The 23,468-nt window shown below is 39.9% G+C and overlaps 2 protein-coding genes across 3 annotated transcripts; one reads left to right on the top strand and one right to left on the bottom strand.

Moving 5' to 3' along the window:
- Nucleotides 1-81: 81 nt before the first annotated feature.
- crlf1b (cytokine receptor-like factor 1b) lies at nucleotides 82-10,168 on the bottom strand. 2 transcript variants are annotated; one of them, XM_079574466.1, is made up of 8 exons: nucleotides 9,656-10,168; nucleotides 7,873-8,151; nucleotides 7,031-7,160; nucleotides 6,663-6,835; nucleotides 5,183-5,340; nucleotides 4,510-4,678; nucleotides 2,841-3,026; nucleotides 82-492 (listed from the first exon to the last, which is right to left on the bottom strand). In XM_079574466.1, the coding sequence occupies exons 1-8, from the start codon at nucleotides 9,711-9,713 to the stop codon at nucleotides 476-478; spliced, it is 1,170 nt and encodes a 389-aa protein (XP_079430592.1). In that variant the 5' UTR covers nucleotides 9,714-10,168; the 3' UTR covers nucleotides 82-475. The 2 variants fall into 2 exon arrangements, with proteins under 2 accessions (XP_079430592.1, XP_079430591.1); XM_079574465.1 differs by having other exon boundaries at nucleotides 2,845-3,026.
- A 229-nt stretch (nucleotides 10,169-10,397) lies between these two features.
- Nucleotides 10,398-22,368, top strand: tmem59l (transmembrane protein 59-like). The gene is made up of 8 exons (XM_079574468.1): nucleotides 10,398-10,691; nucleotides 11,691-11,796; nucleotides 12,370-12,464; nucleotides 12,579-12,731; nucleotides 19,046-19,151; nucleotides 19,225-19,339; nucleotides 19,464-19,581; nucleotides 20,639-22,368. The coding sequence occupies exons 1-8, from the start codon at nucleotides 10,404-10,406 to the stop codon at nucleotides 20,795-20,797; spliced, it is 1,140 nt and encodes a 379-aa protein (XP_079430594.1). The 5' UTR covers nucleotides 10,398-10,403; the 3' UTR covers nucleotides 20,798-22,368.
- Nucleotides 22,369-23,468: the final 1,100 nt, after the last annotated feature.

Below are 23,468 nucleotides of genomic sequence, written 5' to 3'. Positions count from 1 at the left end.
TTTAATAAACAAAATTCACAAAAATAGCTTTTTCATTTATATTGTACAACGCATTTCACATTAAAATAATATAACTTATAGCTGTCCATGTTTATGTGTCTGGTAGCTTGATGATACTATTAGTATAAGCAGCACTTACATTAAGGTATAATGTTAACATAGTACATAGTTTTTTTTTACATCAGGAAGTGGACGTTGCTCATACTTTAGTGGTCCTGAAACTTGCTTTAAGTGCAGTGTAGTCACAGAGGAGCTACAAAAGTGTTTGAACAAACCATCAGAAAAATGCTGCATTGTCTTCTCTCCGTTATTCTCCACTCGGGTCCACTAAAGTGAGGTTAAGGCACTCAGGCCAAAGACTGCGGTATGCCTGAGCCGGGGCGTTGGACCTCTCGCGCAGCTGGGACTCTGGGGGCCTGTTAGCCGTCAGTGTTTTTCGATGCTGGTCCGTAGTTAAACACAGCTGTGCTATGAATTATCGTTGTGTAGAATCTAAAGAGACGAGAGCAGATGTTTTATACTGGGACAATTAAACAGGACATCATTTATAACTCCTACTGCAATTACCTATCATTTTTCTAGCTCAATGCAGTTAACGCTGCATTATAGCTAAATGTGTAAATAAATGTCAGCAGCAAACTATTTACAAAGTGGCAAAAGGCTGATATAATACTGCCATCAACAAACATGAATACTATGAATTTAACTTTCATACAGTCTGTGGTCTGTATAGCTATTTTATAGGCATATGTTATTGTAAAACAAAATGCAAAATGTTATATTTATATATTAAGGGCTGTCAACATTAAACATAATTAATTGCAATTAATTAAATTAGTCGCGATTAATCGCATCATATGTTTTGCCCAAACACGCTTCTGTATCTGAGCCACACATGACCTGAAAGACAAAACACTTGTATTAACTACATATTGTAAGCCAGGACTCTTCACACGATGTGGTACTTTAAGGAAACAAAAGTGACAAAGAGCTACTTATGCATCAACAAGGCTTGTCTAATTATCCTATTTCAACAACAAATATTTTACTTTTGTCCTTATACTCTACTTTATGAACCTAAAAGTTTGCAGATTCTGTCCAAAATGTTAAGCACCAAAGAATTTAAAATGAGACTTATCAAGCCTTGGGCGAGCGACCAAGAAAGGGCTGAAGAGATCCCGGTTATAAACTGAAAAGTTGGTTAATGAAAAATGTTGAAATTATGTATTTTTCTCCCCCTACATGTTCCAGCAATGTCCTAATGTGTAGAATGAGCCCAGATCTATTCAGCACAACTGCTGCTAAAATCCTGCACTGTCAAAACTGTGTTACTTCGGGTCGAACTCATGCATGAGCTTAATATAGAAGGTGCAGCTACATGTATGACCTGAGGTGGCAGTAGTGAGTTTGAAATGGCTAACTTGCATCTAGCCCCTTTAAATTCTCGTGTTTTAAGTTGGACAATAATTATTAGAGAAAAATTAACCGTAATTATAGCGATTAAAAAAATAATCGAATGACAGCCCTAATATATAAAAATACATACATTATATATATATGTATGTATGTATGTATGTATGTATGTATGTATGTATGTATGTATGTATGTATGTATGTATGTATGTATATATGTATGTATATTTGGGATATTTGCTGCTTTGAAAGTCTAGTATACTTCTTGTGTTTCCATTGGTACTTAGTATTGATAAAAGTGCTTGATGTTGATAACAAATGTATAATCTGCCCATCATAGCAATGATTGGTCCAATGCACCAGAGGATTTGCCTGAACGCATCAGCTTGAGCTTTTCATGATGGATTTTTGTGAAAACCACCAAGTTGCCTTGTTGGTAAGAAATGTGAAAAGGTGAAAAGATCTCAGGCACAATGACTGAATGAAATTTAAAAATCCTTTATTGTGGGCGGACGCCAACGCGTTTCAACCAGAGCCGTCTTTACCGAGGCTTTCGCAATGAGTGGGACCACAGGTGACCTGAATTATGTGAGACTGAAAATTAAGATCTCGCGACAATTCCAGCACAAGATCAAAGTGCAAAGCTTCTTTGTTGTGGTCATCTAAAAAACAAGGTTAAAATAAAGCTACTTTCAAGCCACATTTTCTGGTTCGCTAAAGTTAAAACCGCACATTTTACCTGATAACAAAAAGCAGACTGAAACTAGACAGACAGGCTGTTACGGAAAATGTCTTCTTTTGTTTTTTAAGATGTTGACCACAAGCCTTAACAAAGCTAGGTCAAAAACTCAGTTCAAGGCAGTCATGTAAGAGACTAGAGCGTGTTTAGTCATGATCTTTTTCTTATCTTCATATTGATTTCCCACAGAAGATCATCTGCCTGCTAGCTTTTACGCACTTTGACTTGACATCTGTGCCAAATGCTCTTTCAGACATACATTTTAATACAGACTGGAAACTGACACAAAGTCACACTATTGTAGCGTTTCCCAACCAGAGGAATGCGTACTCGCACAGTAAGTAGAGGGTACTTGGAAATGTTTCAGAGCTTAAAAAGTGAAATTAACATTATTTGAATATAATGTTTTTTCATTTTAGTTTGATCAGAGTATATTACCGGTATGAAACGGTACGGTTATAGAAGGTTAATTGAAATAGGGAATTATCAATAGCATGTCTAGAGCCCTGAACTACACAAAAACACAGATTATTTAGTTTCCTACTTTCTACACTCCAGTTTGGGATGTTCAGACAATGACATAATGCTATAGAGCTAGCTGAGACACAAAGAGTTGGGGATCTCCACTTTACTGTTACAATTGACTGTTCATTGACTGTATTGGTTAAAAGACATGGATTGTGCTTACCTACCTGGTTGCCTGTTTTATGAGACTTCTGGAGCCACACTCTCCACTGGTCGTACAGTTTGATGGACATGCCGCTGCAGCCGTAGGCATGTTTACGGACCCAACCGAAAAACTGCTTGAGCTCTTTGCGCAAAGTGGCGTTCTGGTCGCCCGGTTTGGGGTCACAGGAGGCAGTGTACAGCCGCTCTGCAGGGGACGAGAGGCAAAGACAAGGTCATACATAGGACGAAACAGTAGCAGTTCAGACGATATACAGTTCTCCTTTTTCTGCTAACCCTTAATTAAAAGTATAAAGATGCAACAAAGATGATTGAGGTATTTATCTTATGGGAATTGTTAAATAAATTGCTTCATTGTATCCTTAAACCATTGGTTCTCAACTGGTGTAGCCTCAGGACCCTTCTTTAACTTATCTTTGACCCAAAAACATAAAACCCACAAATACACAAATACACACATACATACATACATACAAACAATCCACCAACATGTCAACACTGCACCGTTTCTCACCGCGGGCCCACTTTGTTTTCGTGTAGTAACTGATTTTATGTGGACTTCCCCAGTCCCATGTTAACAGAAAAGGGGCGGGCACAATTCATGGCCCACACGAACTCTAATATAAGGTGAATACAGTCACTTCTGACAAAGGGCTGCAAGTGCGACCCATCAACATTTCTCTGACCCACTAGTTGAGAACCACTACCCTAAAAAAATGAACATGTATTAATACATTTTGCATAGACTTTGGGCATTTCACTGCGTCAGTGTTAGATACCATTGATAAAAAAGTGGAGTATAAGCAGGAGTCAAACAAAGTACAATAATCAAACGTCTGCCTTATTGTCAGCATCCACGGAAGAGTTTCAAGCGTCTAAACGAAGAGGCTACTGAATGCTGTTAGTCTGCCACACTCGATTGTCTATGGCAAAGAGCAGGTCCTTATAATGACTTCCTCCCTCTGAGGGTAAATACCGCATAACCCATGTAACTCATTATCTGCTGCTCTTGGTCCCAAACCTGCTTCCACTCAGTCTTTATAGACCCGCTCATGTTGCACACGGACAAGCTGCTTTTTAACTTGATCAATGTTTGAAGCCTGTAACAAAAATCTATCAAATGGTCCTCTGTTGCCTCTGATCCCCCGCTCACAGATCTCTATCGAGCTATGACGCCTGTTTATGCTTGGTTTCTCCTGGGTCACATGCGGTTTGCATCTTTGGATTCAGGATGTTAAAACATAGATAAGCACATTGTTTTCTGATTTTAATTGGGTTGGAAATCTTCATTACTGGAACACAGGCACAAATAAATATGTATGACTGCAAAGAAAACGACACGAAGACAACGTGCTCATTGTTAATGCCGCTGAACCCGATTTTTCCCAGTCTCAAACACTGACAGAGGGAGGAGGCTGAATTTGACCTGCAAGTTCAGAGAAACACGCACCATTTGTTTACCCTCCAGATATCTGCTCCTGACTAATAACCTCAAGATCTGGAGATGGGTCCCCTGACACTGCACTGTAGTCAAACACTGTCCCTCACAGGTTTGGATCGATCAGTAGTATTAGTTATAAGTACTCAAGAACACTGGCAGACCTCTCATTTTACATTACCAGGAGGGAAAAGTGAGATATAGGAGTCTTCGAGGTCCACACGGTACTAACCACTGTTGGGTGTAGAGGCAGCTGTCGGGTGACTCCAGTCGCTCCAAATGCCGGGTTTTCTAGAGCCATAGATACCCACAGGCCGGCACCGAACCTGCACAAAATAAACGGTGCCCGGGTACAGGCCTGCCAGGCGACATGATGTCTGGTTACCAATATTATCCACAACCTTTGAACAGAATAAGAAAGAAAAAGTGTGATTAATAATATAATCGACGTCATTATGAGTCTAAATTTTAATTGTCAAGTATATAGAATATGTAGCGTCATGTGAGTTCCTCAAAAGGAAAAGAAGGACATCTGCTTGGTGTTTTGAGATAGAGCCAGAATCCAATAAACAGCAGCACACATCATCTACACTTCAGTCAAAGCTAAGTTTCAGACATTTTTATATGGATAACTGGAAGCAGTAAAACCTTTTCTTTCTTTCTTTTTTTTTTTTTTTCTTTTTTTGCAGAAGTAGCTTTTTTCTGGAATCACACAAAAGACTGAAGAAATGCAGAAAGAGCAAGTTCAGTGTTAAATTGTGCTGCGCCTCAGATATTTCCGTCCGCCGCAGCCTCAGAAGTGCCATAACTACAGAACAGTGTGTGTGTGTGTGTGTGTGTGTGTGTGTGTGTGTGTGTGTGTTTTTGTGCTCTATGCTCCTCTTTGTGCAGGAGAAGGACTTTACCTTCCACTCTGAGCTGTCCTCCAGCCTGTAGCGGATCTGGTATTTGGCCTGAAACAGGATGTCCTTCAGTTCAGGGGGGCTGGCCCATCGGACTGTCAGCTGGTCATCCAGGTCCCCCACACGACTCACCTGCACATTTGCCGGAGGGTCTGTGGTCACTGGGCAAATAGGACATGAGCTTAATGTAAACTTAGCATCGTTAGCACATAGGACAGTGTTTCTAAACCACAGTGAGTGCATGACATCATTTATTTTCAAACTGATTTAAAGGAGCTGTACAGATTTTTTTTATTTATAGTAGAGTGAAATCCATGCCCTTGCAGTATATTGCATTTGCAGGCATGTGTGGGAAAAAGAGAATGCTGCGTATTATTAACTATTTTAAGTGACTGTAGTTGTTCGGATAGTTGTCACTGTGTCGGTAAAGCTCTTCTTTGCTTTCTCGGTTTGAACACTGGGAACACCCCTTTTAATGCTTTACATAAATTGCGAACATCTGAAAACTGATGGAAAGGAGCTGAATGGCAGAATATATCTAGTGTTTTTAGCTTAAAATGATTACAGATTATTTATCCATCTTCTAGGTCTTTTGATACACAATACTTTATTTTGTATGTAATATCTTGTTGGTTTGTTTAAAATGTAAAAATATTTTGTAACCGGTACATGTTCACAGCCTCAGATTTGTGGAAGAGCTGCACTAATTTTGACGACAGTCGTAGCATATGACGCTACCCAGCTGTTAAACTGCAGAGTCCCGGCTTTGGAAGAGCTTAGTCAGTGGTTTCTGTTTAACCGTTGCTTCAGTAAAAAATACAACTTTTACCTTCTGTAATAAAATCAGCGCACACGTCAAAGTTTACTGCGAGCACAGACAAAGGAGTATACAGGGTGGCACAAGAAGAGAGAACTCAGAAGATGCCTCGTAAAAATGTTTCCTGTTTTTACTTCAAGGACAGCCTCATGCATTTCGGAGGATTTGTCTGTGTTTGAAAGTAAGCAAATATATTTAAAATGAAGTGGGACTCTCAGCCACTCTTTGTTATATGAATGTAATTAAATAACAGAATATTAAAGTCCAGGTCAGTTTTATATAATTAAGCAAACATATCAAGAGTACAGGGAATCCTAATAAGAACAATAGCTTTGGAATCATGGGGCGACAGACAGAGCAGTCGTCATGATCGAAAAGTTGAGGGTTGTAATCCCGGCTCCTGCCGGTGCACACTGTCGTTGTGTCCTTGGGCAGGACACTTCACCCACCTTGCAGTGTCTGCATGCATTGGTGGATGACTGAGAGTGTAAATGGGTGAGTGATTCCTTGCTGTAAAGCACTTTGAGTTTCTAATGTAGGTGCAACAGCGCTATATACAGTAAGTTGAGACCATTTACCTTTTACATAGGATAAGGATAATCTTTAAAACTATATGATTAATTCATGTTTTTTATTATTAGGTTTTGTTAAGTTTCTATATCTTACCAACATCCAGGATGTCCAGAGTGGTGACATCACTGGCGGAGGAGCCGAGCTGATTGGCAGCTTCTACCCAGATCTCGTACGGAGTGAAGAGAGCGGGATTGCGAGGGATATAGCAGAAATAACGCTGTTTGCCTGTTCTGTAATTCCCACACTCCTCTTCTCTCTCATACCACCTGGACAAGAAAGAAAATATCACCACCACCATGTTATTATTGTGTTTTTTCTCATGTATAAATGTAACAGCATTCACCAAATAGGAATGTCAAACTGGATTGTGTCTGTGTGGTAGATGCTAAACTGAATGTGGCACATTAGTAGCTAGTCTACCTGAGTGGTGATGATGCGGCGGTCCCAGTCTGGGCGCTCACCTCAGTTTGTACTTGAGGGTGTACTTGGTTTGGATGTGGGTCTCCCCCCTCCCCCCTGGGCTCCATTTGCAGCTCAGGTCCTTAGCGTTTCTGGACCAACATGTCAAATTCACAGGCTTCTCTGGGGGCACTGCAGACAAAACAAAAATGAAAACCATCCCTGCATTTAGAATATCTGTTATAACTTGATTTATTTATTGAAATCCTATTCATCCTATTGATAAATTGTCATCTTCACACATCATATATTTACTATTTATTTATTCTATGGGAGTTAGAACAGTACAGTACGGTTCATTTTTATTTTATTTTAATTTTTTAATTCAGCATGTGCTTTGTGAAATGTTTTTTCCAAGTTCCCAATTAAATGTTTTAAAATATCTCCAGTGAGGAAAGTTGTTGAAACAATTTAGAAAAAGATCAAACATATTACTCTGAAGGGTATAAAAATGAAGAAAAAATATTTGTGATATTGAAGATGATTGTTGATCATTTCTTTACTCGGATCAATAATGCACATGTTTGTTCCTTGCTTTTGATCATTGTTTTATGTTGTATATATTGCAGAATCTTTTATTATATGCTCTAAAATAGAAACCTAAACTAAACCTTTTATGAATTTTACAATTTACAATTATGCAATGCCATAAATAAACAAAATATAACTTTTAAGGTCGCTAATGTCGCTAATTCATGACATACCGCTTCCTGCAAGGCTCCACTTAATTTAGCACCAGCTTGAAAGCAAAAACACTGATTATGTATTTTTTTTTATAATTGGACATGATTTTTGTCATCAAGGGGTTAAACTAAGCTTTTAGAACTTAAAATTGTTTACTCACTGCCCACATAGAGACAGGACCCGGCCAGGATGTGCCCGTCTGCTCCGTGGCACATGAGGTTGTCTCCAGACTGTTGCCTGGAGCCGCTCAGGTTCTGGAGGGTGACGCTGACCGTGCTGGGGCTGAGGATGCTGTAAGAGCTGCTGGAGACTCGCGCTCCGTTCAACGTCCAGTACAGAGACCCTGCGTGCAGGTTCACCGCGGGGCTCAGGGTGCAGGTGGCCGTGACAGAGGAGCCCATCAACAGCACAGGGTCCTGAGGGGAAATGACTGCAGTGTCTGGTCACAGAAAAAAAGACAAACGCAAAAAAAGCATTAATGTGAATTATTATAGATTATCAGCGCATTTGCTGTCAATTACTAGAGCATCAGCAAAACAAAAAGTTATATTGAGTATTTCTATCAACAAGTTATTTTCTTTAGTTGATGCGTTTGACTAATTTTGACTTTACGAATTTGGCAATGGGAAAGTGCTGTTTGTAAAACGAGTATGAACTGATTCCAGAGTGTATTGTGCGTTTGCAGCTTGCAGCAGAAGCCTGTGCATATTTATGACCCTGTAATGAAGGGATTTATGATGCTCCAGGAGGATCACCTCAAAGGTCACAGCAGTCTGTCCGTTGTGTCTTTGAATGTTTTTCCACGCGGTGACCCGTCTTGGGTCCGTCCTGTCAGTTTGGCTTTATGATTAATGCCTTTGGGAACACTCTTTGTGTGTCCGAATGTTACCAGTGGATAGTTTCACAGCTATACACAGGTTAATGTGTGAGGTTTATGATCTGTTTGCAGGTGGCCGAAGGCAAGTAATCTAACATATGCAGCAAAACTGGAAGCTGCTGTCCTCGTTTATTATAAAGTGATATCGCACAGGATACTGTGCATGTATGTTTAATTGTTTATTCTTAAACCAACACTATCACCAGTGCTGGCAAAAGTACGCCATTTTCTTCAGTAAAAGTGATTAAAATTCTGCTTAAGTAAAAATATAATACTAATATACTGTCCACTTTATAATTATTGAAAGAGTAAAATGTATTTGTATGAATCATTGTGCTGCTGTTGTCATCAGAATGAACCTACTGTGAAAATATATATTCAAACCATAGTTGTAAAGATAATTAATTTCATTCCAGTTCGTCTATTTATTATAAAATGTATTTGAGAAAAGTACACTTGAGAAAAGTACATTTTCATTTTTTACTTTCGACTCCACAGCTGACTACTGCTATCAGCTCCTAGTGTGACCAGAAGCACTGTTCCTTGAAGCTTTGAAGTTCCTTCATGCAGCTATTATGATGAACTCGTCTCATTGAAGTTCTCATTTTGATATTAAGCCAGTGATTAATTACAGCTTGTTCTGTCTCATTGAAAACCAGATGCATGACAGTACATGTAATAACTGTGGCCATAAAATCTGCAACATTGTACAATGCCATGATGAGTAATGTTTATGTTGAGCTTTGGAACTCTTTCATAATAAATGATTGCCATGTGTGTATTGCCCCCTTTACATGTTGTATACCATCCTAAAGAAAACTTGTCCTGCCTATAGGCCCTGAGGAGCACAGACACACACCTATAATAATTATTATAGGTGCGGTGTTTTGACTTAGAGCAGGGCAGGGGAACTTAAGCGGTTGCTTTAATCAACAGGAGACAATCATAATATAAAATGCATTAATAAATTTGCCAAAGACCTTGTGTGGTTGCCTAAAGTCAGCGCATGACATTGAAGTTGCAGAACATTGGCTACCTCCTAAAAACATCAAAGATCAGTACTTACGTGTCGAGCAGAGTAACCCATGTGGAGCGAGTAGGAGGGGAAAGAAGTACCAGAGCATGGTTAAGTTACTATCTGGTTTTCTTCTGTCCCGTACGAGTGCAGCCCTGGCGCGAGGAAGAAGGGGGACCCCGAGTGAGAGAGGCGCAGCGGTACTTCCTGTTTTCAGATCACATTTGCTCCGTGGAGAAAGTTGGGACTCGCGAAGTTTAAAGCAGGCTGTTCTTTATGGAAACAAGATGAGTTTGGGGTCCATTTAAACTCCCAGAGTGGTTGTGCGGCAGATCCAGCGCTCAGGTTAATGCTGTTTGCTCCTCCCTTGTTTTCTCTCTCAGTCACAAGTGATTAGTGCTGCTCAATTCTGTCCCTCCCAGACACACTCCCACAGTACGCACATCTATAGGACTAATAATGGCTGCCCATGCACAAAAACAAAGGTAAAGGATGATCAGTAAAGGTCAGCCCATATGGTCTACCAACACACTGTTTAATACCCTCATTGTTTTTTTTTTTTGTTTTTTTTACTAAATTAAGGAAAGGACTAAATCTTCTTCCCCTTAGAAGCTTAGAAATAAATAAATAAAAATACACATCAAAGGAATAAATCCAATATTGCGCATTATTAGGCTACCTGCTGGTTAGGCTCTTGGCAACGCAGTGTAATTTGATGTTACTCTATATCCCAGGCAGGGACAGTGCACCGCAGTGATGGCTCATTTGTGTACTTTTTAGAGGGGCAGCGTGCGTGGTGATGAGGATGATGACGACGGTGACGCCACGGCCAGCAGCATCCGCAGCAGCGCCAGCGCCGCCACAAAGGGAGCTCAGTATTGCCACAATCTCCCGATTCTCCGCGCTCCTCTCCTCGGCTCAGATGCTCCTGCTCGACGGCAACATGCGCTGCTTCTCGGCACTGCTCTCTGTGCTCCTCGCTGCGCTCGCGGCGGCCTCCTCGGATCTTTTTGACAACCAACTGGGCGACATCAATTACTGCAAAAAGCAATGTCAGCTCACCATCAAAAACAAGAGCCCCGCTAAAGTAAGTTAGTCCTGTTCGGTCCAGGCTCTAGCGTAGCTTTGCTGCAGAAAGCGCATTAACAACACCCTTTAAGTGCTGCATCTCCACGGCATGTCCAGTAGCTTCAGCGCCTCTGCAGCGAAATCTGCCATGTACGGAACGTTGTCGGGATATTTCAGATGTTTATTCAAAATGGACTTTCTGCATTCATGCAATGGGTCTGTGTACATAATGTGCGTAATAACGGTACCTGCAGCCTCCCGCCTGTCTCCGCATCTCAGGGATGCTATAACGCACACAGGCCTGAATGGATTCAGATTCTTTACTTCAGCGTCTTGAACATGGTGTAATTCCGTGTTGTGGCAATGTTTGTCGCAATAATTTACGATTTTATTTATGTCTGTGTAATTCAATATCTCCAAGGCCTAGCCCACACTGAGCCAAGACTTTTGTGAAATATAAAAAGACTTAATTGACTTTTTGCTCCTTACACAGCATAGTTATCTGCTGTCATAGGTCTTCAAACACCTTGTCTTTTCTGGGGCAGGTGTGGTTCAGACATCTTGCAGTCAGAAACTGCATAGGCCTTGTCACCTGCCTGGAGTTGTATTAGGACTGAAATAAGCGCTGGGTCAAATGTCTAAGACAAAGGGTGCAATTTCCGAGTTTGGAATAATCATGAGTTTTGCGCTTTTGTTTACAAAGAAGAAAGCCGCGAAGATGTTGACAGGCACAATTATGGCCCCTTCACGGGAGGAATCTCTTTGTCTAGCCTGTTTCTAGATCAAACACCAGAGGGTGCAATTGCTCCAAGATGCTGTGCACCAATAAGGTGATGGGAGTCTTAACAGTGCAAGACTATACATTTTATGTATTATGCACAAATTTGAACCTTAGTTTGCTTGTGTTGCGTCCTGGTCCTGTCACCGAATTCTATAGCACATTTTGTAACTATACTCAGTCTGCCCAAATGTCATATCTTCTGTCCTGTTTGTTCCTCCGTGCGTCTGGGTGAATCAGGACTCCATAATGAACGCCTGTCACCGTGGATGTCGCCTCTACTCCATCTGCCAGTTCGTCAATGGCAACGCAGGCTTCAACAGCAGCAAGGAGGAGTGTCAGGGAGGTGAGCCAGTCTGTTCATTTCCCCCTGTTTCAATGCTGGGAGGGTAGTGCAGCCTCCAGGTCAGAGTTCAAGTTTGTAAGGGCCTTTTGAACCATTGTTCAGTTTAGTTGTTTTTTTTATTTGGAGTAAACATTTTTCAGTTCCGTTTTTAATCATTGCTTTCTGTGCAGGTCTTTAAATGCCATAACTGACTTTATGTTATCAGTTTTGGTCTAAATATGACAAAAAATTAAGTAAATATAACAATTGTTCATTCGTGAACAAGCATTACAGAAATCCTTGTGTGTTTCTTTGTTCCTGCTGCTGTCAGTGAAGGTGGCAGACTCTGGAAGTATTTTCTGGTGTTTGAAGCGGTTACGTCTGTTGGACTGCTGAATTGGAAATCAATAATGTGATTTGCTGTCCAGACAGCAGATGCCCCATTGCCCCCCTCACACCTAGTTTGTAGAGCCAGTCTTTTCCATCACATAAACAGTTTGTTGCCTGCCTACTGTGCTGCACTCCTCTCTCCCATGTGTGACTGTGCATCTTCTTTAAAGCTTTGTTTACAGTGTGTTTCTGTGTCCTCTGCAGCATGTCAGGAGGCCTACATGAAGCTGCTGGAGCAGGACGCCTGCAGCACCGGCTGTGCCAGTCAGCCCTCTGAACCTGAGATCCAGAGGAGGAAGGTAAATAAGCTCCTGTCAGACACATGTCAGTGTGACAGTATGACTCTATTAATTCAGCCAATACGCAATACCAGTTACACAACACATTCAAAAGTATTCATTATTTGCTCACAGCTGAGGGCCATGACGCTGCGACCCAAGGCCCCATCTGTGATGGAGGCCGTGTCCAGTTGGTGCAATGACATTGTCAGCTCAGCCCAAAGCTTCATCTCCTCCACCTGGACCTTCTACCTGCAGGCAGACGACGGCAAAGTGGTGGTGTTTCAGGTATTTGCTTTTCATATGTCTTATCATGACAATAGATGGGTTATGGGAAACCTGTTGGCATTCCACATTTTCTTTTTTTCCAATTTCCCCCAAAAAACACCTTTAAAAACATGCTTCTTTATTGTGAGCCTCTCCTCAGACCTGAACGTAACTTTGCATCATAAGCTCATCTTTATGGTTGATCTTGTTGCTTAGCTCTGATGGCTTCTTCCAAATGCTTCCTGTTGTAAAGCAAATATGTTTGTCTTTACTAAGTATTTTCAAAGATAACCCGTTGTTTGGAATGGCGTCGGGACCCACAATCGCCTGGGATGACAAGCCATGACCCAAATACGTCTTCAACTTGTTAAACATAATGTAAAATATTGTCTTTTCATCAAATATTGTTGTTGACTAAGCATTAAATAAGCCTAAAAAGCTACATTTATGATAAAAACTGATAAATGTTTTTAATCTTGCGACCCACTGAAAATGGTTCCGTGACCCACGTTTGGGTCTCGATCCACCAGTTGAGAACCACTGGTCTAATTGATCTTTATAAAGTGTTTATTATCACTTAAGTGTTTATTTAACTGTGTTGTTGCTGAGATGTAGCAATGTGGTTTTAACCATTTAACTTCATATCAGTTTTAATATACATTCATAAATTTGCTTTAAAGCAATTGCAGCCACAGCCAAGTGTATAAATATTCCCCTCCTACAGTATCTGTTTCTCAAAAACATAACAAGAATGTCAGAGGAGTTTTCCTGTTTGCATTACGTGACCTTTGGGTAAATTTAGCTTCATAATTAAAGGCCTCCATGTTAAATTACAGTCTTTATCCCTGTAGCCCATACAAAAGGCCTACAGTAGACATGAACACTCTCTTCTCAGTATGCTGAGATTTATTACAAGATATAAGCCGCCGTATACAGGCTGGGTAAACCTCAAATGCAGCCGCCACATAACATGAAATTACCAGCATGACTTTCAGAGTAATAGATGTGTGCTCGTTTTAGCAGTGACAGACATGTGTGTGGGTAACTTACTCTTTGACTGTAAAATATAAAAAAAGTTCCTGATTGATGAAGGGACTGTGGTGTGGGAAATGCGCTGTGGAGGTGGGTGAAGAGTTTGGGACTAGCTGCACAGCTTGTTTATAACCCTATTTCTCTTGTTTTTCTGATGGTCACACATGTCTGCCAAAGCTTAATGAATGTCATTGTTAGACTGAAAGCAGTTGCTTGTTGTGGCAGGTTTTTCATTCACAGGAAAGAACTCAAGTGTAATAATAATACTACAAATAGAAACCAGTAACGATGACTTCACATTTGATTTTAGTTTGTGAATGAAGCAGAGTAACACCCTCTTGTTCATTTTGGGACAGTTTGTTACAATATGGACAAAGAGCACTTTCTTAGTGTGCAGTGGTGCGGTGAGCAAATTAAATTTCCTGTAACACAGAGTACAAGATTCTCTCTACCACATTTCATCTCACATTTGTCAATCTGGCAGAGTGGATTTGAAAGGGACAAAACGAATGTGTGCGCGAACAGATGAGAAGCAGAACAAAACGCCCTGCTGGTGATCTGTCAGATTTTTGAGACTGACTTCCAAATGGGACGTCATGTTTTCTCACCTCTGGAGACGAAACGTGCTTTGCCCACATGTGACGCACGTCGGGGGCTGTAATGTGTTTCACGCGAGCACAAAACATCATGACAGTGAAACGCACGTGGTAAACAGGCATGATGACGCTCAGCGCTCGGGGCAAATGAAACACGTCTTCTCCCTTCAGGCGTCTCCACATTCATCATCATCCACCTCCCGTCCGGCCTCTCTGAAGTTATCTCCGAAACATCTAACATGAGCTTTCCCTCAGTTGTTCTCATTCCTCATCCTGCCCATCAATGCCACATCCCAATATCTGCTATGCCCCATTGCCTCCTGTCATTTCCTCAGCGTCGCCGTGTGTCAAACATCCTTCCCTTGTGGTTTACTTTTAATTTCACCTTTCACCAGTGGGCATGATGCTGGATTTTTGTTTGTTTTTTCGCTTCCCAGAATCCTAGTTTGTAATATAGTTTGCAGCATACACAAGTCATTGATTTAACTTTTCATTTTGGAGTATCTTCTCTTGAAATAACTGCTGCGTCCGAAATCAGTAAACTGGTAAGAGCTCTTACGCCAAACCGGATGTGTGTCAGCGTCCGCCATTATAAGAAGCCTCCGAATTGGTCAGTCAGTTAGGAAGGAGTTAGGAAAAGGAGCCTCAGTGCTAACTATCATAGCCACTTAGGCATAGGGACCTCTGATGCTAACTCACTGGTGATTAGGAGCTATGTGCCATCCCATAAGCCACTGCGCCAATCCCCCCACCCCCCTCGCCCCCACCCTCGAGTGATTCATGCCCGACCACTGTTGATTGACAGGTGCACATTTAATAATAATAAAAAAAAATAAAAAAAAATAAATAAATAAATAAAATAAAATAAAAAACAAATAAAAATAAAAATAAAAATAAAAATAAAAATAAAAATAAAAATAAAAATAAAAATAAAAATAAAAATAAAAATAAAAGACTAAAAGACTAAAAGACTAAAAGTGACAAAATTCATGTTGTCGTCACCACAGCTCAGTCACATGTCAGTGTGTTAAAGAGCCGCCTCAGTAAATGGCTTAAATGAAGGCAGTTTGTGCTTTTGTTTTCATTTAGTAGAAACTTACGCCACATGAGTAATTTTCTACTGTAGCTTTATGAACCAGCAGTTGAAATAAAATAACACTAAAGGAAATGTATGGATCATTTGGATTTATTTTTCTCCTTAAATGTCTTTATTTGGACACTATGTTGTTGTTGGACACTGTACAGTAGGTGGCGACATGCACTCCACCAATAACTTTAGAGAAGAAGAAAGAGAACTGTTGGTGATGTCACTTCCCCTTCCCCTGGGTAAGGATGGTCGAATTGGACATAATGTTGCTGAAGCTCTAGTTCACTAACTGAATAGAGATCTAACAGTTGACCCCATGAAAGGTTAAGGATTAGTTGCTAGTGTTTAGTGCTTAGAGGCTACATTTTGATGGTTTCAGACGCTGCCGACCTCTTGTATTAGATGCACCACCACCGCATCTATAGCTGTGGTACATCGCACTGGCTTTTGCCGACATTTCACCTTACCCTACTCAACCCTACTTTTTACAGTAACTAAGGAATATAACATATTACTTACACAAAATACGGGAATATATTAGTCTTTACAATTCAAGTCGAGTTACAAGAGCGTTTAAATGCCCCCAAATAAAATGCAACACCAAATCAGATTGGACACTAGTTTATTAGATCTGCAGTCTGTAGTTAATGTTATGAAAACAAAACACAAGAGAATGGGGGAAAACGAAGGAAAAGGAAATCCCGGACTGCACTTTTGCTCGGTGGCATTATTATTATTGCTCATTTCAGTTTATATGTAGTGTAGTGTAATACAGCTACATTTTTGAAACAGTAATATGTCACACAAACATATTACATTACATTTAAAAGCTGTAATCACTAATATAGAATGACACTGATTGAAACAATGCCCAACCCAGTTTATCCAGGCTATTATCATTTTCAGTTGTTGATGTTGTTGTTGTCTCAAATGAAACTAAACTAAACTAAACTAAACTAAACTAAACTAAACTAAACTAAACTAAACTAAACTAAACTAAACTAAACTGAACTAAACTAAACTAAACTAAACTAAACTAAACTAAACTAAACTAAACTAAACTAAACTAAACTAAACTAAACTAAACTAAACTAAACTAAACTAAACTAAACATAGGTACTTTAGGGCTCGGCTTTTAAATTTGGACTACTCGTGAGTGACATAACATCCACTATTTATACAGGCTTGGGGTTAGCATGAAGAGTGAACTTGCTCTTGTTTACTATTTAAATTAATTGATGCTGAAATTACTATACGTCACAGCTCAAACCAGACAGATTTTAATTGATTTTGATTGATTTGGGGAAATTATCTAATGATTATTGCTATTTCTGAAATACATCGCGATTCGATTTTAAACATGAACAGAAGCGAATGTTAAATCTGAAACTTTTACTCTTTACTGAGCACATTTTCTCTAGTTCGACTTTTCCCAAATCTACAAGCTTCTTACAGCCTATAGGCCAGTGCCTCATTTGAAAGACCCACAAAACTGATCTAAATGTATCCTCATCCTCACTTTGTTGCTGCACTGTTGTCAATATTGTGTTATGTTTTGTCACATTTTTGTTTTTCTGGGCCGTTTTGTCACTTTTTGTTGCATTTTCATCCTTGTTTTTGTCGCTTTTTATTTTAAAGAAGCTTTTAGATTTTGGGTAAAGTAAAGCCAAACTGGACATAAGGTGGGAATTAAGATGTTAAAATGCTTTGTACGTATTACCCATAAGACCAGCCTTTGCAATTCCCTCATTCCAAATGTTAAAATTGTGATTTTTGATTCGATCACAATTAAAATTTCCCGCACCCCTGCTCCTGACTGATGTGAGCATTTCTGAACTGAATAAACCCTCCTCCTCTCTACAGCAGAGCACCTTTTACATCCCCTTTGGTAATGCTTTGCAGATGCAGCTCAGGCCCCACTCGTTCTGATGGTTAGGTCCCGTCGGTTTCCAACCAATCAGAGGCTTCCCCCCCTTCACATGTGCCCCCTTCCCCAAAACCTTCACACTGGCGCTGCATCTGGTTTCAATGCACTCTGTCAGAAAACATTGCACACTAGGGGTAATAAAGGCGGTTGTGAAATAAGTTTTTCAACTATGGAGGTTTGGGGAGTTTGCACTTGGGAAATCTTTGTTTTCCTTTTTTACATTTCTTTTGTGAAAGTAGTTTTTTCCAATAATAATAATAGTAATAATTGCATGTTCATGTTAAAAGGCAATGAATTCTTTGTTTACTGAAAGTTGTGCAATCTTATATAAATGAGTGTTGTTGTCGTGAGTAGTAGGACCACTGCTGTGAGTCGTGCTACTGTTGAGGAGGGGAGGGGGCTTCCGCGGAGAACCTAAATCCGCTTTCCTTTGCCGGAAGCAGCAAGCTTGTGGAGGCTAAAGGCAGTGTAATGACAGTGTTTAAGAGAAACTGTCCCATTTTTAGCTCTGTAACTGAATACCCAAATGAACACTTATTTTTAGACAGGTTTTAAAGCTTTGGAAAATATGACTTATTTAAGTTCATCAGTTGCATAATTATAATTGAATTTAATTAAGAAATGTTAAAGTGCATATGACACATTAGACACACGATTATATTTAAGATTTTGCTGAAGATTGTACCCAGCTTTCTTCTTCCTGATTGGACACCAACAGGAAGTGACATAGATGAACTATTGCCATGTTACCATGTTAAGTCAATGGGAATGAGTCAAACTGCTAAGGAGTATTACCTTCTTCTATGTCACTTCCAGTCAGCAGCTTAAAAATTCAAATAAAAATAACTTTTCTGCCCTAAAATAACATTTCTTCATTAAAATTGCTGCTTCTCTGAAATAAAATTAAAATTGACTCATAAGCTCATATCATAACAACGCCGCCCAAGAAGTGACTTCCTGTTTCAATCCAGCACACCAAAAATAAAAGCACCGTCTTATTCATTAGTTCAACTTTTTTCTGCCTAATTATTAAGAGACAAACCACTTAAAATGTGTGTATTTAATTATATTCTTGTAATGTTGCAAGTACCTGCTGAACTACTCAATGGGACGAGCTGTGTGCTTTTATTTTGGCGTGCTGGATCGAAACAGACGTCACTTCACTGGCGTTGTTGTTATGATTTGAAGTCAATTGTGCAACTGATGAACTTGCAACTGATGTTATCCATCCAAATGAGTCATATGTTCAAAACCCAAAAAAAATGTCATATGCACTTTAAGCATGAAAGTTATTTGTATTTTAATTTTTAAGCTGCTGACAGGAAGTGACATGGATACAGGTAACAGTTAGCAGTTTGACTCATTTCCCATTGACTTTAAATTGCCTTCCTTTATCATGTCACTTCCTGTCCAATCAGGAAGTGAAACTCTAAACATCACAAAAATGGTCAAACTAAAGAAAGTTGGGTACAATCTTTAGCAACATCTTGAATATAATTGTGTCATTTGCACTTTAAAGGCCCTGTACCTGTTTTTAGCGGCACATTTCACAACTTGCAGAGTGACTTTTCAGGGTCATTGTCACAGAGATGCTAGAAAACTCATGACAAATGCTTTGTAATTAGCTGGAGAGTGTTTTTCCCACAAATGTCTGAGTTTACATTATAAAAATCCCGCCTTCTGTTCTGTTCAGAGCCAGCCCGAGATGGAGTACACTGTCCCAGAACTGCAGGCCCCTCGCTCCAATGTGGCAGACAAACCCTGGCCACAGGTCCACTCTCACACCCAGAGACCCCACGGTGAGAGCGCACTCTCTGTGTTCAGGAGCTGCGTATTGTTTGATGCAAGACTAAACTAAATGTGTCGGGACAGGTCTGAGAGGACATGGAGAAAAGGGAGCGTCTAAAGCAGGAGGTAAAGGGAAACACCCAGTGCAGCACACGGAGGACCCCACAGCTGAGCACGACTTCCTGGGATGCATGTCAAGGTAGTATTCAACAAGAATAACTAGATGGAGCATTAAATAATATCTTTTTTTTTTTAAGTGAGATCAAGAAAAAGAGTTAAACATGGTGTGTATGTCCATTTGTTGACTTTGTTTTTTTTTGCAGACGCTCAGGCCTCCCTCGCTGGATCTTAGCTGCCTGTCTCTTTCTGTCCATCATGGTGATGCTGTGGCTGAGCTGTGCCAGTCTGGTCACTGCACCGGAGCAGCACATCAAGACACAGGTGAGAACAGACTGTCTAAACCAGTGGTTCTCAAGTGGTGCGGCGTCGGGGCCACCGTTACCCAAGGAGACAAGCCACGACCAACATATAAATGCAGTTTGGCAAATAGGAAAAAATGTTTCACACATGTTTTTTATTGAACAAGCAGTACATTTTTTGATTATTTTTTATTCTTTTTATTAAAGATTTTTAACAGAACAGAACTGACAAAAAATAATAGGGACAAAAAAGGGAAAAAATAACAAATAAATAAGATTTTTTTGTTTTTAAATGAAAGGGGAGTAGATATGCCTCTTTTCAATTATTTTTATTATAGATTTCGGGGTCTGGGCTCATTCTACACATTAGGATATTGTTGGAACTTGTCGGGGGAGGAAAATACATAATTTTAACATTTTCAAACTCCGTATGGTCCCATTTAAAAAAAATTACAACAAAAAACAACAAGGGGCGGTGGGGGCAGGCCATTCATTCACGTGTTTGCCTGAATCTTTCAAAGTACCCCAGAAAAGGGTCTCACGTCAGATAAAAAAACTCCACCTTCCCTTTTAATCAAATTTGATATTTTCCAATTGAACGTGCTTTATAATATCATACAACAAATTAATGGAGGGTTTTTCTTATTCCATTCTAGTAATATCAATTTCTCGATAGCACTGAAATAAATACGTTTTCTGCTTGTTATTAAGATTAGCCGTTACTGGGAGTTCTCCAAAAAGTGCAAGCACAGGGTCAGGATGCAACTGCATTCCATAAATAATGAAGCCTGTTCCTGGCCGCACTGATCACAAGCTGCGTTCACCCTATGGAACATTTTGGAAAGCCGTACTTTGGAAAGGTGTAGCCAGTGAAGAACTTTGAATTGGAGCAGATTGAAGATGAGTGGACGTTATCTTGAACTGAAATTATGATCAAAACAACTCAGTAACATTAGTTTTAACTGACATAGGCTTGAGAATCCCTGGTCTAAACCACTGTCTCTCTCCATTCTGTCTCGCAACTTTAAACTTTTGCCGAGGTTTTCCTAAATAAGTCACATTGTTTTCTGTTCATTCAGCTGAGCATCAACGGAGATAAGGAGTTTCTGGACAATACCCAGAAAGTCAACCCGTTCCACCTGAGCCCCATGATCGCCGTCACTATGAAACAATCAGAAGAGAGTCCAGAGGCCGGCCCCCTGCCAGTCAAAGTCGACCTCAACAAAACCTGTGTTTAGAGGAGCACCTTATTTTTCTGATTATGCTTTTGAACGCGGTTGCACCAGTTCATCTTTTATCCACCTATAATTTCGTTGTGATCTTGGGCCTCGGCTGCCATTAATGTTTACTTTACTGTACATTCATTCTCCAGTCGCTCCCTTGTTTAGCCTTGATAACTTACAAACAGCTCTGCATATTTATGTCTCAAAACACCAGAGACGAGTGAAAAATACAACTCACAGCTGTGCATTTTGGATCATCTTTCATGTGCCGTGTAAACAATGTGAGACAAATGAAGAACTGCAATACAATTATCTACTAGCTCCAAGGAAAGCGGAGAAAAATGTGGGTGGTAGGAAAGATAAATTATACTGTAAGTGAGTAAAATACCTTAGAGAGCACTCTTGGAGCTTTATGATTTGTTTACATAATCAGCTTTGCGAGCACTTACAACGTCTTCAAGTATAAAAACTCTCTAAAGAACAATTTTTATTTCCTACCGGATTATGCTCATTGGGTAACCAGAGGCAGTAACCTGCCCTTAGTGTGCAGCGATTCGCATATTGATTCGGAAGCATCCCCTCACCATTCCTAATGTATCTTGGCACTGAGTACACTGGATTATGTTTTATTTTTTTTCATTTTGTTGTTTCTTTCTTATCTTTCTGTTTTCATATTTGTTTGGACACAGCACAAATATGGGAAAGGTTTCTCCGGAAATGCATTTATTTATTTATTTTCAACTGTATTTATTGAGAACCACTGAGTTAGCTGTGGATAATGTTATCAAAGTGCCATGTACAGCTATATCATCAGATGAACGCGTTGAGTTGGTATGTATAGTGCAAAATGGGAAGATTGCACCCATTATTGTAATAACAAGTATTCTCTTATACCATGATATTGCTATTATATCACCTATACCAGAGTTCTTAGTTGTTTAGTGTGCTTTCTGATAGCTTTTGTATGTCTTAGGGCACATACTGAAGGTAACCTCTGTAACAACACGGGAAAAGAACATTTTGGACCACATAGAGACCTGCTCTTTATCATGTGTTAATGCGTGGGATATATCAGGCTGCCAGTGGACATTTTGACCTAATGGTTTGTTGTGATCCGTGTCCGTCAGGCAGGAGATGCACATGAGCGAGTAACACAGTGGTCAAAATGTTCGGATTGCCGATATGTATAATGCAAAGCTTTTGACATAGACTTTTGTTATGGTCTTATTATAGAAAGGTTTCTCTCAGTGCTTTTTGATGTCCTGTATAACGCTCTCTTTTAACCCCCGGCTGTGTAGACAATGATAAACCATGCATGCAAGTGACGCTTTGGTAGTTGACCTTATAACCCCATGCCAGACTCCACTGTAGACTCGTGACTCTTTTGTGTTACTAGGAACCGTAACCATTGAATAGAATGTGTAATATTGAATGACTGTGATTTGCAGATTATTCAGCATTAGCTCTGATGGGATAAAGGGGAAGGAGGATTTAAAGCAAAAACCTGTATTTCTTTTTACTGGTCTGTTTCTTTTCGGTGAGAAAACAAATCACGTGTATTCATTGTAAATAAAGGAACAACTCTAGCTTTGTCAGAACTGTGTTTTGATTAGTGTGGATATGCCAGTGTATAAAGCAGGTTCGATTCCTATGTTTGTGGAGTTTGCATGTTCTCCCCGTTATGCACCATTGGCTTTGGGGACAAGACACTCCTTGATCCCCTTCGGACTTTCCTGGTTAAAATAAAGGCCAGGATAATAAGTTTGTGAAGATGAAGAGCTCTCCACATGATGCCGTTAAAGCCTGGTTATTAAGAACACAAAGATATTGCTGATGTTATTTTTTGTGTCTATATTTAATCAATAGGCCTTTTTTGTGCATTGATACGGACTTAAATCTTTCAATCTCTGTAAGATGTTGTTCAGACTCATTTGATGAAGCGTCCAGGTCATTCTGAGATGTAATGATGGTGATTGTCCACTTGGTGGCCCCAGAGTAACTTCCATCGCATAATGCTGCCAGACAACAAGCACAGTTCCAAGTTCAGGCCGAAATGCTTCTCCTTGCCCCTGGTATTTTCTGACAGTTATATTCTTAATAGAGGGACAGTCATGAGGAATGTGCTCGGGAGCAGTTTATACAATGAGAGACTGAGGAAAAAACAAAACAAAAAAACAATAAAGATAAATGAGGATCAAAAACATTTCGTCACTTAAAAGGGTTAATGTTAAATAAGTGTGACAGTTAAAAAAAAACAACGTATCTTTAAACATGAACTGACACGGAATCAAACTCCACAAATCAGACCAACATTGAAGGGCCCAATAAGCGAGAACACATTAAGTAAAGAAAAGAAAAGACTGCCTGCTGAGTGAAACAAAGCATCTTTATTGAGATAATCAAAGGTCTGACAAAATCACACTGACTATTTCCTAATTCAAAGTCGGTGTATCAATTTCAGAGCAAATGCTCTTTGTCGGTAAAAAGAATGATTATCCTGCTAGACAAAAGCTCGTGGTTTAAACTAGATACACCAATACATGTGTCTCATGTCAGACTGGTCAGACTCTGATTTGTCCCTTTTTCCCCCCACTCTCTGTCATGTTTTCCACACATTATTGCCCTTTTATCCATTCATAGGACTTATAGATATACATGCAACATGTTTTTTTAGTTAAGACAGATG

This window comes from Gobius niger (genome assembly GCF_951799975.1).
Source record: "Gobius niger genome assembly, chromosome: 17".
NCBI classification, from domain to species: Eukaryota; Metazoa; Chordata; class Actinopteri; order Gobiiformes; family Gobiidae; genus Gobius; species Gobius niger.
This window is presented reverse-complemented; position numbering and strand designations above follow the sequence as displayed.

What these genes read in the sequence shown, in the direction of transcription:
- tmem59l (XM_079574468.1), top strand. Translation starts at nt 10,404, where the DNA reads ATGAGGATGATGACGACGGTGACGCCACGGCCAGCAGCATCCGCAGCA. An exon ending in CTGAGATCCAGAGGAGGAAG is followed by an intron (nt 12,465 to 12,578) that starts GTAAATAAGCTC and finishes ATTTGCTCACAG; the next exon opens with CTGAGGGCCATGACGCTGCG. An exon ending in GCAAAGTGGTGGTGTTTCAG is followed by an intron (nt 12,732 to 19,045) that starts GTATTTGCTTTT and finishes TGTTCTGTTCAG; the next exon opens with AGCCAGCCCGAGATGGAGTA.
- crlf1b (XM_079574465.1), bottom strand. Translation starts at nt 9,713, where the DNA reads ATGCTCTGGTACTTCTTTCCCCTCCTACTCGCTCCACATGGGTTACTC. An exon ending in TGGGTTACTCTGCTCGACAC is followed by an intron (nt 8,152 to 9,655) that starts GTAAGTACTGAT and finishes TTCTGTGACCAG; the next exon opens with ACACTGCAGTCATTTCCCCT. An exon ending in GTCCTGTCTCTATGTGGGCA is followed by an intron (nt 7,161 to 7,872) that starts GTGAGTAAACAA and finishes TTTTGTCTGCAG; the next exon opens with TGCCCCCAGAGAAGCCTGTG.